The sequence below is a fragment of the Rhineura floridana genome, chromosome 3 (genome assembly GCF_030035675.1).
Source record: "Rhineura floridana isolate rRhiFlo1 chromosome 3, rRhiFlo1.hap2, whole genome shotgun sequence".
Classification (NCBI taxonomy): domain Eukaryota; kingdom Metazoa; phylum Chordata; class Lepidosauria; order Squamata; family Rhineuridae; genus Rhineura; species Rhineura floridana.
The window spans coordinates 66,239,745-66,254,960 of NC_084482.1; the positions used below are offsets into that span (position 1 = coordinate 66,239,745).

The window sequence follows — 15,216 nt, forward strand, 5'->3', positions numbered from 1 at the left end:
CCAGCACAGGCTGTATCCCTATTCCCTGAAGTGTTAAGTAATGTCATTTTTTGTTCATCTCAACAACAAATATGATATTTATTATCTGCCCTTCACCAGAAAGTCTCAGGGCAGATTACAGAATATAAACAACTTATAACAAAATTTGAAGGATAATCAACTTACTAGGTACCTAGGGGTCATCTATTCTCCTTAACTATAGTGGTTCAGTACAAGGTTGTTGCTTTTTAAAAGATCTGGGCCATATACAGAGTTAAGCCCCCAGATGAGAACAGGACCCAAATAACGAAAGGGGGAAGGGCTGTCCATTAATTTAAGAAGGGGGTGGTTCCTTGAGCAAGGCAAGTTGGGAAACACACCATCCTCTCCCTCCTTCTTTTCATGAGACAGCCTGAATTGTTGTTAACTCCATCACACTCAGGCATCCCCTTGCCCCCCCCCGCCAGACACAGGTTTGGCCAGACACCGTCCCACCCTGACCCCCCCACCTACTGTTTCCGCCTCCTCCCAATGTTAGCAACCCTGGGGGAAAGCCCTGCATATCACTAGTGGGGGGGGGAGGAGAAGTGTGTGGTGCAGTCTCCCGCAAGCCTTCCCTCTGCGCCCTTCTAATTTGGGAACCTCTCGGTAGCAATTTCAAGCCTAAGTGGAAAAAAGAGAGGGGAAGGAGTAGTCAGCTGGTTTCTCACCTGCATCCCCGGCAGGCCAGGCTGCTGCACAGGGGAGCCATGATAACGGAAGCGGCAAGAGACAGTGCGCTGCTGTTCCTGCTCCGCCATTGCCGCCCCTCCTCCTCGTTTGAGGCGGTTCCAGGAATGGAAGGATTCACCTTAGCACCATCACCTCCTCCACCCACACACCCCAATCCACCAGGGCTACCCACGGAAGGAACGTGCGAGGGGAGGACTTGTGTGGTGCCCATGCGTGCACACAGAAGGCAGGCAGGCGGGCGCTGAACAAGCAGCAAGCCTTCCTGAGTTTCACTCCTGAATTTCTTGAAATAATCGCATATTCTTCTGCCTACTGTTCTTGCGGTGGTGGCAGAGGTGGCATTCCTCTGCACTCTTCTTCGTGGCCCCCTTTCTATTGTTCCACAACCCCCTTGTGGCCTGTGGCCCCCAGGTTGGGAATCACTGCTTTAAAATAAACACTGCCATTAGAGCTGATGCTTCTCTCTACAATCTGCTTGCCATCTAAGAACTGTGAGGCTGGAAAGGTGTTGTTTGGGTCCAACATGCCACAACCAAACAGATTTATACGTACAATGGAAACATAAACATCCCATTTATACAAAGGAAACATAAGCGAGTGAAACTTTACTGTAGCATGCCATAGGAAACACAAGCACAAGAGTCCAAAGTATACCTTACTAGAGGTGCCTGTTGAGCAAAGGTTACATTTAATAACACACACCCAAACTGTTTAAACAAGTGAACCAGGAGACATCTGCAGGAGAAAAGAATCACCAGCCAATCTAAGTTGCACAATGTGACTTTCTTCCCAGCAGTTTTAAAAATTAGATCATAACTACTTTGATGCATCACAAAAGTGCTTCTTCGCATACAGTTGATTGCACAACAACAGGATTGTTAACATATTGTCAGGGTCTCGCTAGCTCATCCAATAGCTCAATAATTATGTGCAATGTACAAGCAATTCAGTTTTAATTTCCCAAAACAAGCCTGTTGATGAGAAGGAAACACTAAACATTCCTCTTTTTGATGTTTTATATCAGCGTCACCCAACTTCGCTCACAATGTCAGAGAAGCCAAGCCTTGAGCTTCTGCACGGGGTGCTAATTGTGGAGTACGCCCCAGGCAGTGACGGAAGGGAGGAGATAGTATCCTCCCATCCATGCCCAGTTCTCACGAGATCACCCACAATCCTGGGCAGTCTCGCAAGAGCAGCCAAGGGGCAGAGCCAGGCCTGGGCCTTTAAAGGCCCATCTGCCGAGAGCCAGCTTCTTTCTTCGGGCGCCATCTTACCTGCCTATTGTCCGTTGGCCTTAGGGTGCCACTGAGCTGTGTTTAACTGGGTCGCTGGTTGACAGGGCTGGATAGGAATTTTTCCTCTCAGTGAATCTGGCCCCATTGTTGAACAGGTTTTTTCGTCTATCCTTCAGTGGTTCGCTGTGCAATTGTTAGGTGTTCATTCACCTCTGTCACAACTTTAGGTGGAAATGGCATTTGAGCAGGATCAATCATAAGGGGGGCTCCCATAAGAAGTCCAGTGGGGTACACGATGGCCACGCCCCTAGCTCAGGAGGGGTGTCGCCTCATGCAGCTCACAACCCCCTCTACTAGTTGGTCAGCGGGACCACAGGTGCCTTAGGTTCACACCTCACTTGGGTCTAAAGCAGGCCAACTCCCAAGGGTAGTTCCCAACTGCTTCTTGGGTTGACTCACCATTTTTGCAGCAAGGGCTGCTGGAATGAAGCGGATCCTTGCCCTACTGCCATGCCAACCCCGCTTTACTTGCTCTAATAAATAAAGCTGTGGCCCTACTTCACCCAAAAACCTGTCTGGCTGTGTTATTCCCATTGCTAAAGGGGGCACAACATGCTCCTACCACACAAAGTTGTTCAGAAGCTATTGATTCAGGGTTGCTATCCTTTGTCATCAACCCTTGTTTATACTTAGAAATCCAGGATGTCTTAGCTACTCTCCCTTATTAATTTTCTCTGCCTTGCTTGACTGCATTCGTGCAGAAAATTTTGCACTCCTCAATATAATATTTTACAGTATCAGAAGTGCAACATCAAGAAATATTCAATCTTTTGTGAGTCTTTACTTTCAACACACTTTTGCCTCTGATTAAACTCTTACCATGTAATAATTACAGTACCCATGTAATTGTTATCTTTTTGGTGCCAGACCAAGGCTTTCCTTTTCTCCCAGGCATTCTAACAGCATGTACTGAGCTCTGACCCCAGGTCTTTTACCTGGTTTATCTGTGCTTCATGGTTTTAAACTTTGTGTGGTTTTCAAAATTGTATATTTGTTTTTAATGTTCAATTTTTTAAATTTCTGTAAACTGCCCAGAGAGCTTTGGCTATGGGGCAGTATATAAATATAATAAATAAAATATATCTTGTTCCAGATGAAAAGGTTATCTCAGGGTCACTGGTCATATAATCATATAATCATAGGAAATGAAGTCCCGAAAGTCAAATGAAAAAATGCAAAACATTCTCAGTGTATATGTGGGACAGCAAATGCCCAATAACACCTGTTGATTCATTTTATAAATTAAAATGTATTGAATATAAAACATTAAAGTTCAAATCCTAAATTTCAATAGTTCTCAAAATGTCTGCTGAAAATTGTGTTTTGACTCAATGCTATGAAGGACAAATGTGCATGCTATATATTTGTTGATGAACAAAAAACAAGGTCAAATTTCCAATCTCTTTTATTATATTTTTTAATTTTTATTAAATACTCATGAACCTAATTCCAGGGAACGCAGAAGCTCCTCTGCCCAGTTCTGTAATGTGAAACAGTATTAAGTATGGGCAAGATGTCAATTAAATGTTAGGTAGGTGGACTGTTCTAATTATGACCATCTACCTGATTGCCATCTTTTCCTGTATTCATTGATTTTTAACTACAAATATAAGGATGAATTTCAAACAAACATGGTTTAGGCTGCTGTTTTAGATATTGCCACTTTTAAGTATGTGATGTGCATATCTTAATTCTTTGTAGGCTGTCCAGGGAACTTCTTGAGGGACAGGTTAAGCCGATCATGGAGGATAAGGCTATCAGTGATTATTAGCCATGTTGGCTATGTTCTGCCTCCACTGTCAGAAGAGATAGTATGCCTCTGAATATCAGTTGGTTGGGATCACAGGTGGGGAGACTACTGTTGCGCTCAGGCTTCCCATGGGCATCTGGCTGGCTGTGAGACCAGGCTGCTGGACTATACGGGTCACTGGCTAGATCCAGCAGGGCTTTTTTTGAGTTCTTATGATTAAACAACTCTAAAATGAATGGATGAATTGCATGCTTCTTAGGAAATATGTTCAGGACCAGACTTTTAAGATGTATACCTGGACCTGCATTAGATAAACTACGAGAAATAATACATTTAGAAAGGAGCCTTTCTAAAGAGCAGGAAAGTGTTAAAGCTCAATGTTAGGCTGAAGGTTAAGGATAACTGTGGGGGTCAGAATCGCATATTGGCCTGTCTCAAGTGGAAATCAAAAATCCAAATTGTCAAGCGTCTCACGCTGTTACTGTTTGGCAAAAGCAAGCAGAGGAAATGACCTAAACCTAATATGATTGATGAGAAGGCAACCAGGGGCCAATTCCTTATGCTAAACACAGGAGGGATATCCTGTGCCTGAAACATCCTTGACAGTTGGCTGTCTAAAATAGATTAGATTAGATGCTTGCTTTTCAAACACAGGAGACACCACCAGCAAAAGAGAGAACTGAATTTAGTGAAAAAAGATCAAAGTCAGGCGTTAGGCTCAGTTGTTTTAATTTGTGAGGAACATAATCCTGAGGACCACCCTCCGCTGGTCCTCCCGCTATCTTTTTTTTTTTTTTTTTAAAGGCAAAACATAACATGGTGAATGAGGGCACATTGAAACACACCTTTCTGCCGCAAGGGGGCGCCGCCGTCCCTCGCCTTTCCACACCAATGCTTGTGACTACGTGACGGCTCTCAGGTCTACAATGAACGCTTGCAAACGGCGGGGGAGGAGGGAAGACAAACGAGACTACCCAAAAAATAGGAGGAAAAAAGAAGAGCGCTTTACACCCTGCTTGGGAACCGCTCTGGAACCCCCGCATGTGTCCTGGGGTGCTTTCCTCCCTTCTCGCCTCATAGCCGTGTGCACCAGTCTTTAGCTTTGACGATATTTAATTTCTCCTAGGGATGCCATTTGTGACTTAAGTGAATTATGCAACAAGGTACTGTGTGTCTGCTTTTCTCTCTTTCCCTTTCATTCCTGTGCATGGTTGTAATTTTGCTGCGGCTGCGTTTCTCTGTGCCTGTTTTCAGCTGGCTTTTGCTGTTCTTCCTTCTGTATCTGCAGGGGAGAAGGAATGACTTGCGGTCGCAAGCATAAGATGTTGTAATTGCTGGTTATATGCGGAGTTTGCAAAAATACTCATAATAACGTTGCGAGGGCTTTGGATTTGTGCCCGTATCCGTTCCAAAAGATCAGAATCCAGGACTCCCACAAACTGCCACACACGCAGTATGGTCTATATAATCCCTGAGGTAAACTCTTACCGGGGTTGGCCATTCTTTTTAAAAGGGCAGCTATTAAATGCTTAAGCCGAGAATGAGACCCCACAGAATACAGGAGAACTATTTCTGGTTTGAACATGGGAGGCAGAGGCAGATTAAGGGTTAGTTAAACTGAGATCCAAAAGCATGCTTTAAATCAACGGCTCTTCCTTCCAAGTAAATGAGTTTAGGTTGGGCTGCTAATGGCTCGGTTGCTTTGTAGTGCAGACTGAAGTGTCTTATGCATACATGTGAGTAAATTCCACTGGTTTCCATGAGGACTTGTAACATGAATAGCCCTCATTTTTATTAAGGGAACCAGGACAGGCTGTACTGCTCCATGCTCCTGGTATGAACATTCACAGCTTGTATATCAATTACGTTTGCCTTAAGAATTTCGTTTGGTCCAGGCATCTGTTAACCTTGGCTAGATATCATGGGCTGGAGATAAAAGAGACTTGGCCAGGGAGCAGTTGCGTCCCGATCATTATTGTAGCAAATGGACAGATACGAACAACTCCAGAGAGAAATGTATACCCTACCCACAAAATTCAACAAAAGTGCAAATGTGTGTGGGTCATTATTCACTTATGTACTTCCTACATTGAGTTGCCACAAATGGCAGTTTCTACTTACCAACATCTCAAAATAATGGATGCTGCTGAGTTATGCGATATCTGCTCCTTTAGGGGCTATTGGGTTCTGAAGTTAAGGACACTGGGCATTTTCTGTGGCATAAGGGATATTTGGGAATTGTACCCATCCATTGGTAGCATCAAGTCTAAATACTCGTAATAGGTAACAGTTCTGAAGGCAGAAGTGAATGGCAACGACTAGTCTGGAGCTTTGAACACCTGAGAGAGAAAACAGCTGTTGTGAAGCATGTCAAGCTGAACCACAGGCATTTAGAGAACTCCCAGATGTGTTTAATGATTTCTGTTTTTCACATGCTATATTCTGAAAGGAAGCTGTGCTATTCACATGGAAGAGAATTTGCTAAGGAGTCTTTGAGTGAGGTACATTAGTACATATCTGAGGTGGCTTTTCACATACACCCCTGTGCTTTTCCCTGAGTCACTGTCACTTCATATCCAGTCCATGCAATGCTCTTGCACTGATGTCTGAAAACCATCTCCTTTCTCCCTCTGGGCTCCAGAGAGACATGTTAAGGCTATCACCTTAGCCTTGATTTCACTGCAAGAGAAGCAAGGTGTTGGATTTGACTATATCGTACAATACAAATACACCTCACTGGAGCTAATCGTTGATAGGATTAGCTCAATGAGACAGCCTTTCTGTGTCAGATGAGTGGACAATGGGTACTTCTTGCCCTTCAGTCAGTTCTGCAATGTTAGAGGATCAAAAACTTCCTACTTTCAAAAGCGAAAGAGGTAGAGCTGGCAGCTGAGCAGTCAAGTCGTCCCTCCTTCTCAGCTTCTCATTGGTTCCAGAAAGCTTCATTCAAAAAGAAGTATGGTTTATAAGAGATCTGAAAAGTGATAACAGCAGTAAAGGGCAACCACCATCAGTCTTTTTGTGCTTTTTACTGTTTCAGGCAGGTGAAAACCAGAGGCAGCTGCTTCCTCTTTTACATCTTTTGGGTGCGAATATAAGAAGCAACATCTGGAGCAAGACTCAGCACAGCAACACATAAAACACACACCAAAGAAAATCAGCACAAAGAAACCCACAAATGAAGTGTGAAAATTGCACCAAAAAGGTGGGTAGGTTTTTTTTAACTTATAGGATTCTAAGGCTGTATATGTCCAGAGAAGTAGGTCCCATTGTGAGACTTATTTGTGAGTAAACATGCACAGGACTGGGTTGCACAGCTGTAATCCTGTGTAGCCTTTCCTGGGGGAAAGCCCCATAGAATTATTTGGGACATATTTCCAAGTAAACATTCATAGGATTCCAGCAAGTGACAGTTAAAAGTAGCCTACTTGAACATAAGGGTTTTGTTTTGGATTTCTCAAATGTTTTGCTTATATCTAGAGCACAGAACATCATTACTAAGCTGTGATGAGGAGTGTTATCAAGTTACCAGCGCTCAAATAGTTTAAGATGCCCTGTAATCGATGGCCTTCTGGGCTAATGTAGTCCTACTAGTCTATATTTCTATGTACAAAGGGGATTGGGGGAAGTAACAGCATTTTAAAAAAAGTATTCATACTCTTGAAACTACAGAAACAGCCATATGTATAACTACAATGCATGTTTTAGGAAGAAATGAATGGAGTGCATTTTCAATGAAGTTGCTTTCCTCAGAACTTCAAGGAAATACATCAGTTAGTTTGCCCATTTTTGTAATGTTCAGCATTTTAATCATTCTTTGACAAACAGGAGAAAAGGCATTTCCAGTGTCAGGCCCACACAGTCTTAGCAGCTAGTAATGCTCTGTTATAACAAGTTTTGAACAGCATTTTTGTGGCCATTTTGCCATTACTTGCCAAATTACCTTCTTAGTTTCTGTCTTTTCAGTTAGGTTTGATGCGGCTAGGTCCTCAAATTCCTATATATATATGCTGGCATTGCATTTTGTGGTTGCAGTTGCCTTGTGGGCCCTCAAGAACCATATTTGTTCATAAACTATACCTGTATATGTGTGTGACTTAGCTTTGAAAATATTTATGTGCATGCAATAGCTTGATGAGTTGTCCCAGTTTAAGTCCCACACTTTGCACCATCCTCCCCAGCTTGTCAAGCCACCTAAAGAGGACATATACTGTTTTTTGGAAAGCGGCCATGCCTTAAGTCAGTCTTTCCCAACCAGTGTGCCTCCAGATGTTGTTGGACCACAACTCCCATCAGCCTCAGCCAGCATTGCCAATGGTCAGGAAAGATGGGAATTCTGGTCCAACAACATCTGGAGGCACGCTGGTTGGGGATGGCTGCCTTAAGTGATTGAAACCTGACTGTATGCAGAATTAGGCTTGCTGAAACCCTTTGGAGGATATTCAGTGTTGCATGACCCAATTTCCCCTTCCTCTCTTCCCCTCTGCAACCCTCCATGTATCCCCCCCAATGGTCCCCCAACCCTCCAAAGCAGATCTGGTGCTTGCAGCAGGGGCTGCAGGGGGGAGGGGAGGAAGGGAAAGTCCCATTAGCAAAGTGGAACTCTATCCTGCTAGCAGACAGGCTCAATTGGACATCGTTCATTGATTTCAGTAGGCTTAGGCATGCCTAGATTTAAATATTATTTGCTCCCTGCCAATCTAATATGTATCTTGTCCAGTGGTTTCCAAATTAATTGCATGTGTTCCTCCTTCCCTGTACTTGCTTTCAAATCCACTGACTTATTCAGAGCTTTGGATGGTACTGCAGAGGCTTTTTGAATTAAGTGAAGTTATACTACATTAATAATAATCACTGGAAAAATGTGGATCCTATTTTTTCTTCAAGACATTCAGTACAGAATGGATGGTTTATCTAATTTCACCCTTGCAACAACCTGTAAAGTGGGTTAGACTGAGAGCTAGCCACTTGCCCAGAGCCACCCAATGAACTTTATGGCGGAAGTCTGGGTTTCCTGTATTTCCCAAGGCCAGCACTTTAGTAGCTTTATGCCACAGTGACTCCAAACAGGTAGTCCACACTAATAGGAAATCAACGTTTGTGGTGGATGTCTGTGTAAATGGTTTTCTGATTTACTGGTTTTACTCATTTTCACTTAGACTTGCATCTAGACTGGTCACTTTTTCCTTTTCCTTCTCCCCTCTGTTGACTCCCTCTCTGTTGAGATTGGGTACCGGGGCCTGTCTTTTTGACTTGTGTAAACCACCACATACACTGATGGTTCTCTGAATAAGGGCAACGACATGTCAAGTTCTGCCTGTCATTCTGTCTGTAATAACCATGGTAGGAAAAATGTAGCTCCTGAAAATATGAGGGTAGGAACAAAAAGATCCCATCTTATCCCAGGCAGCTGCTTTGATCAGCAATCTTGTGTGTTCGTTTACAAATAAAGTCTTATGATTTGTTTCAGGAATGTAGTAAAAAACAGAAGAATGATGATCGGCAAAATACACCAGTTGATGTTCTCAACTCAAATGAAAATGAAGAGGTAATATCCTTTGGGTTAATTTCTAACATTGTGTTCAATGGGCTTTACTCACAGATGTGTGAGTGTAGGATTACATCCGATATCATGTTGTTCCCAGTCCAGTTAAAGCTAGCTATGATCGGATTGGAGCCATCTTTTTTTTCTTGTTTGTGGAAAACCGTGTTTGTGTGTATATAATTTAATATAACTGACACCTCATAACTTATGAATTTTAATATTCTAATGATAAGATGATCAATAAGACAAATACGCGTTCTAAAATACAATGTTTAAAGAGTTTATTATTAAGGTTTTGAATTCTCTGTATAACACAGATGCTGGCTGGGGCTGATGGGAGTTTTAATCCAAAATATCTGGAAGGCATCAGGTTGGCGAAGGCTCACCTAACTCATATATCATGTCATTTCTCCAACTCCTTACATTTAATTAATTTGCAAGGTTTCATTAACAATAGTCTCTACCACTTTTTAATCATCAAAATATTTCTATATTTATAAAGCAATCTGGTACATAAAGGAGGAGCAGCCATTCTTATCAATAGAGGGTCACAAAATATCCCCAATACCACAGACGGCAATCTTGTGAATTCTTGAGTGCCACCCTACCTTCCAGGCAATTTTCTAGGGGCTAGAAGTATATTTTGCTGAGCAGCTTGACCCTCTAAAAAAGTGGTGTGGCTCAGTATTTGTTGACAGCACCTGCACTTGGGCATGTAATTTGTATTACAGACAAATACCAGGGAGTGGAGTAATATTAAATTTTTGAATACACCTGCCTTGCATCTCTTGAAAATAATATTGTTTTACTTATAACGACATGATGGAGAGCCAGTGTGGTGTAGAGTTTGAAAAAATACCCATTCAGCCACAAAGCTTACTGAGTCACCTTGGACCAGTCACTGTCTCTCAGTGTACCTTCTCAGCATTCAAGCATACTTGTGAGGGTAAAAGAGGTGGAAACGTGCTTGAATTACAAGGGACCGAGGGGGCCCTGCCCCCTTACCCTTTATGACAGCCCTGTAGCGAATATTTACAGAAGGCTACGGGGAAGCAATGATTTGGCTAAAATGGCTGCTGGGGGGGAACTCAAGGAGAGTGCTTGTGGGTTTAACGATACCCCCCCCTTTTTCTCCCAAGCAGCATCCTCAAAGATCCTATGTACGCTGATGCTTCCTTCCTCTAACATTTTGAAAATCATAGAGTTAGAGCTGTTAAGTTTTTGTTGTTGTTTTTCTTTTTCAGAAAAGTGAGTTCCTTAAGTTGGCTAATGCTAAAATATTCCTTAGTGACTGCCTAGCTTGTGACAACTGCATAACATCAGATGAAGCGGTCAGAGTTTTCCAGCAAAATCAGAAGGAGCTCTTCCGTGTACTGAACCTTAATAAGGTAAAGGGATGGCTTTGAGAAATGGCAGATTGTGACAGATTGGAGCAGCTGCTTGTTTCCATGATCCTTCCAATTCCTAAATTCTGGTGTTCCAGCTCTCCTGCCTTGCTTCTTTATTTTCAGACTCTATGTTTCTGCTGGGGTCTTGATTTACATCTCTAAAGCTGTTCTCATGTCTGTACCCAACAACCCCTCTCTTTGCCTATTTGCCAAACAACTCTTGCCCTATCTTCTTCTCCTGTTTTATATCTGAAGTCCTAAAAAAAAAGTGTTGCTTCTAACTTTTTTTAAGATGTCTTGAAAGCTTTTAAAAAAAAAATTTTTAATGCTTTTTTTAAAATGTATTTTAATATCTGTTTTTATGGTGTTTTAAAGTGTTTTAATGCTTTGTTTGCCACCCTGGGCTCCTGCTGGGAGGAAGGGCGGGATACAAATAAAATTAAATAAATAAATTGATAGACTTCCATTTTAACCCTTAGAAATAATATAATCCCTTCCTTTTCCCAGTCACACAGTCCAGGGCGGCATTCTTCATTCTTTTTTTCCCTGCCACAGATCCAGTCTATTGCTAAATCTGATTGGCATCAATTTCCTAACCGTTCCAACAGCCATTTTAGTTACCTGACAGCTGCAATTCTGGTTAATCCTGACCATTTCCCCTCTAGATTATTGAAGTAGTCTTTCCACTGGTCTCCCTGTTTCTCCTTTTGGCTTCCATCATAAATCCTTTTACCTTCCTGATTTTTATTGCTCTCTTTGCTCTCCTTTCATCAGGTCCTTATGCCGATTCCCTCTCTCTTCCAGCATGCCGTCTCAGCTCTCCTCACATTCAAATACTTCCATCTCTTCCTCCGTCTTACCTGTTCTTTCTTTCTATGCACCTTCTCATTCTCTTCATTCTTCTGGCACTAAACTTCTTTTTTAAGAAAGAAGGGTGGTATTCATTGCATTCGTTCTGTCAGCATAAGTACTTTTTGCTGCTCGACAGAACTTCCTCTTCCTCTCCTTGCTGTCCTTGCTCGCTCTGGGGGTTTCTTCAACCCTCCAGAACAGATTTGGGGGAGAGGGCACGGGGGAGAGGAAGGGGGGGACTTCTGTTGCACAAACAGAAACCCTTGCGCTAATGAAACAAGTGCATTGGATGCTGCCCAGTAATGTTTTTGCCCTTCTCTTCTGTTCCTTGTATTTTCTTCTTTTATTTATTTGATAGCTCCTTAACTTTGGTACTTGTCCCCTCCTGGCATCCGGACAGCTCTCCCTTGGTTAACCTTGTGTAAAAGCCTATTCTCCCTCCCCCTCTTCTTTGTTTGACCTTCCTCCTTTATCTCCTTTCCTCTCCACTGTCTGTCTCCTCTTGTTCCTTATCCTTCAATGAAAGTCTGTGGCAGGGATTGTGGGCCTCTTCAAATATTATGTTTGGTAGGTTTTAAGTGTATACCTAAAAACATAAAGTACAAACACATTTTGCTGGCACAGGTATCTCACAGGTGCCCTCATGTGAGAGCCAGAATTGGCTGTGGCTTCTGATTGAATGTACACTCATGGGTTATCCTGGGCTTGTTGCTGCAGAATGTGTGAAATGGCTTTGTGTCCGATTTTATTTCTGGAGGAAAACAAAAGCCCAAATGTGGTCTCATTTTTTTTTCTTTCTGTAATTGAAGAATTAAATTTCCTATGTGTTTTGGGCAGAGCATAAACTCAAGAGATTTTTTGCAGAACTATTCTTCAGTTAAGACATGCGAGAGATTAGATCCTTCCCCAGATTAAAAGCTCTCCTCAACCTAGGCAGTAATTCTTCAATAAATTACTGAGACAGTGCATGGGCTTTTGTTCTGGTATTCTTTGCTGTTGCAAGAATAGTCCTCTTGTTTTTTGTGATTTCATTTCCGTGCATTACCTAGTGAGATGTTGTTGGAGGAAATGCAGTGCAGCTTTCAGATCATTAAACTCACAGCTCCATCTAGCATTTTGCTTTTAACTCTTTAAGGTCAGAAGACAGAGTCCTTCCAGACAGGTGCTTACTGTGTGATCAGTGATACTCATGCATGCAAGTTTTTCACAGCCTTCGCACAAAGTCATTGGCATCAAAATGCCAGCACATATTTCCACCCCCTCACTTTAATCTGGATTTACCTTTTTTGAGGAAAATCTGATAATTAAACAAACAAAAACTGTTGCCAAAGATCTGTTTGCACTATCTAAATAACCCATTTGAAATATTAATTCTCATCTAGAAGTATCCAGGAAGAAAGAGGAAGCCGTAAGTACCATCACCATAGCACTGCACTGTGTTTCCTTAGCTCTATGGAACTGTGACAACTCTGTGCCCATTTCAAGTTTTAAGGCAGGGAGAGAGAAGACATGGCCAGCTCCAGGTCTGATGGAGCCCTCAGCACAATGTCCTGTGCTCTGCGTCCTCCTACTTTGGTATGCTTCTTGCTGTGGGCTGACCTGGTAGTGGTAGTAGCAGTAACAACTGGTGGTGGCTGGCCGTTTGAATTTACTACAAAGCCACCAATATAGCTTCACTCCAGATACATCATAGGAAATCTAAATGGCAGCCCACAGTGGAGATCAGCCATTTAAATGTCCCATAATACCCCAAAGCAACATTGTACTGAGGATGTTGTAGGAAATAAAAATGGCCATTCACTGCTGCTACCACCAGGCCGAGAGAGACAGACAGACCAATAATAACAGTTTCTCTGTCTGAAGAAGCAACTTGCTATATTATGGCAATTCCTAGTTTGTGTCTCCCTCCCCAGCTGCCTTAATATTGGGATGGAGGAAGAGGGAGATGTGAGGTAGAAGAATACCCACTCCCTGAAAACTTGAAAAAGTGGATTAATCAATGCAAGGAAGTCTTCTGATGCAAAAGGTATATTCTGAATTGTTGCAGTAATGCACCTGTACATTTTGTTGTGTATTGTTTTCCAGAAATGTGATACCTCAAAACACAAAGTGTTGGCCGTGTCTGTATGTCCTCAGTCCTTGCCTTATTTTGCTGCAAAATTCAGTCTCTCCATAACAGAAGCAGCCAAGGGGCTTTGTGGTTTCCTCAAAAGTCTTGGTAGGTTTGTTTTTATGGTGAAAGAGGGGGGAGAAAAAACAATTTTTTTAAAAAAAATATGTATTTTTACATGTTGCTTCCCTGGCAAACTTTTACGGCATGTGTCAGCTCATAAAGTAAGATTGCAAAACTTTTTAGTGGCTGATTCAATTATGGGTGTGACTACAATCATTAACAAATTGTGATACAACAGGGCACTTAAGATAGCGAAGAAAGGAGGGGAAGAGAGTATATCAGGACTTTCTGGGTATTGCTTATAATCAGGGAATCTGAAAGTCTGCAGTGCTGCAACTGAGCAAGAAATGTGGAATCAAGATTTCTCTAGCATGGAAATTTGAGTTCTCACAAGATCCTTGAAGCCCTCTGCAGATCATCAAATGATGTGGAGATGTACATATGCAAACATAAGAAGCTGCCTTATTTTGAGTCAGACCGTTGGTCTAGCAACAGCTCTCCAGGATTTCGGACTGGGAACATTCCCAGCCCTGAAGATGCTGGGGATTGAAATGCAGAACATGGAGGAGGTGTAATAATTTTCACAATACATAATAATTTTCTTTGTTTTACTTTTTTAAATAATGTTTTCAGATGTTTTATTGTCTGTGTATTTGCCACCTTGGGTTCCTTTGGGAGGAAGGGTGGAATATACATTTAATAAATAAATATAGTATAATATTGATGGTTTCTTCTGTTTTTATTGTTTTTTGCCTGCTTCTCATAATAAACTGGCAGAACCAAAGAGATGCTAGGTTCCTTACAGTTCAGCCGCTTGTAGCTCAGTTTGCAACAAAAATTTAAATGATTTTGGGGGATTCACACTATGTCTGTCCTAGTATTTCTCACTTTCTCTGAAGTGGTATGATATGCACAGTCCCACAAAACAGAATGGGTTGTATTCAGCGTAGTGCTAAGAGGATTGTTCCATCAGCACAAGCATTTCTGCTTGCCTAACAGCACAATCTCCCCTCTCCTTCCCCCCTTTCTGGAGGTTCTCCCAACCGTCCATGCAGATTTGGGCAGGGTGCAGAGGATGGAGAGGGGAGAAAGTCCTATTGCAGTAGCAATAGCAAGAATCATTGCATTGGCTTCTGCTAGCACGAGTTAGTTGAATACAGCCCAATGTCTTATTTTAGAAAAGCAACTGTTCCCTGGACCACCAGTAAAACATACCCCAAGACTCTCCAAAGTCCTTTAGTTTTTTAAATTTGACCTGGCAGTCCATGTGAATTCATATGAATTCATCATTGTGAGTTCTTGTGTTCTGTTCTCCTGTACTCTCCACTAAGTCAGTCAGTGACAAATAATAATCATAATATTAATGTAGATGCAGGGGATGGGGGGAGGAATATGAGGAACAGGAAGAACAAGATGTGAAAGTCTAGCAAACTTTTACAATTTATTCAGTTTTCTGATCCTGGAATTGAGAGTGAGAGTTTCACCTAGTTCACACATGCCGC

At 42.2% G+C, this 15,216-nt stretch overlaps 1 protein-coding gene across 3 annotated transcripts in view; it reads left to right on the forward strand.

The window, feature by feature from the left end:
- The window catches only part of NARF (nuclear prelamin A recognition factor), a 50,616-nt gene that overhangs the window by 2,433 nt on the left and 32,967 nt on the right, over positions 1-15,216 (forward strand). The window contains exons 1-6 of one of the 3 annotated variants that reach the window (XM_061616393.1): positions 4,625-4,919; positions 5,045-5,232; positions 6,797-6,961; positions 9,227-9,304; positions 10,546-10,689; positions 13,627-13,759. In XM_061616393.1, coding sequence (XP_061472377.1) covers positions 6,935-6,961; positions 9,227-9,304; positions 10,546-10,689; positions 13,627-13,759 — 382 coding nt within the window. In that variant the 5' untranslated portion in view covers positions 4,625-4,919; positions 5,045-5,232; positions 6,797-6,934. Of the gene's footprint in view, positions 1-4,624; positions 4,920-5,044; positions 5,233-6,796; positions 6,962-9,226; positions 9,305-10,545; positions 10,690-13,626; positions 13,760-15,216 lie in introns of those variants that run through there. The other 2 variants (XM_061616392.1, XM_061616394.1) reach the window with 2 other exon arrangements.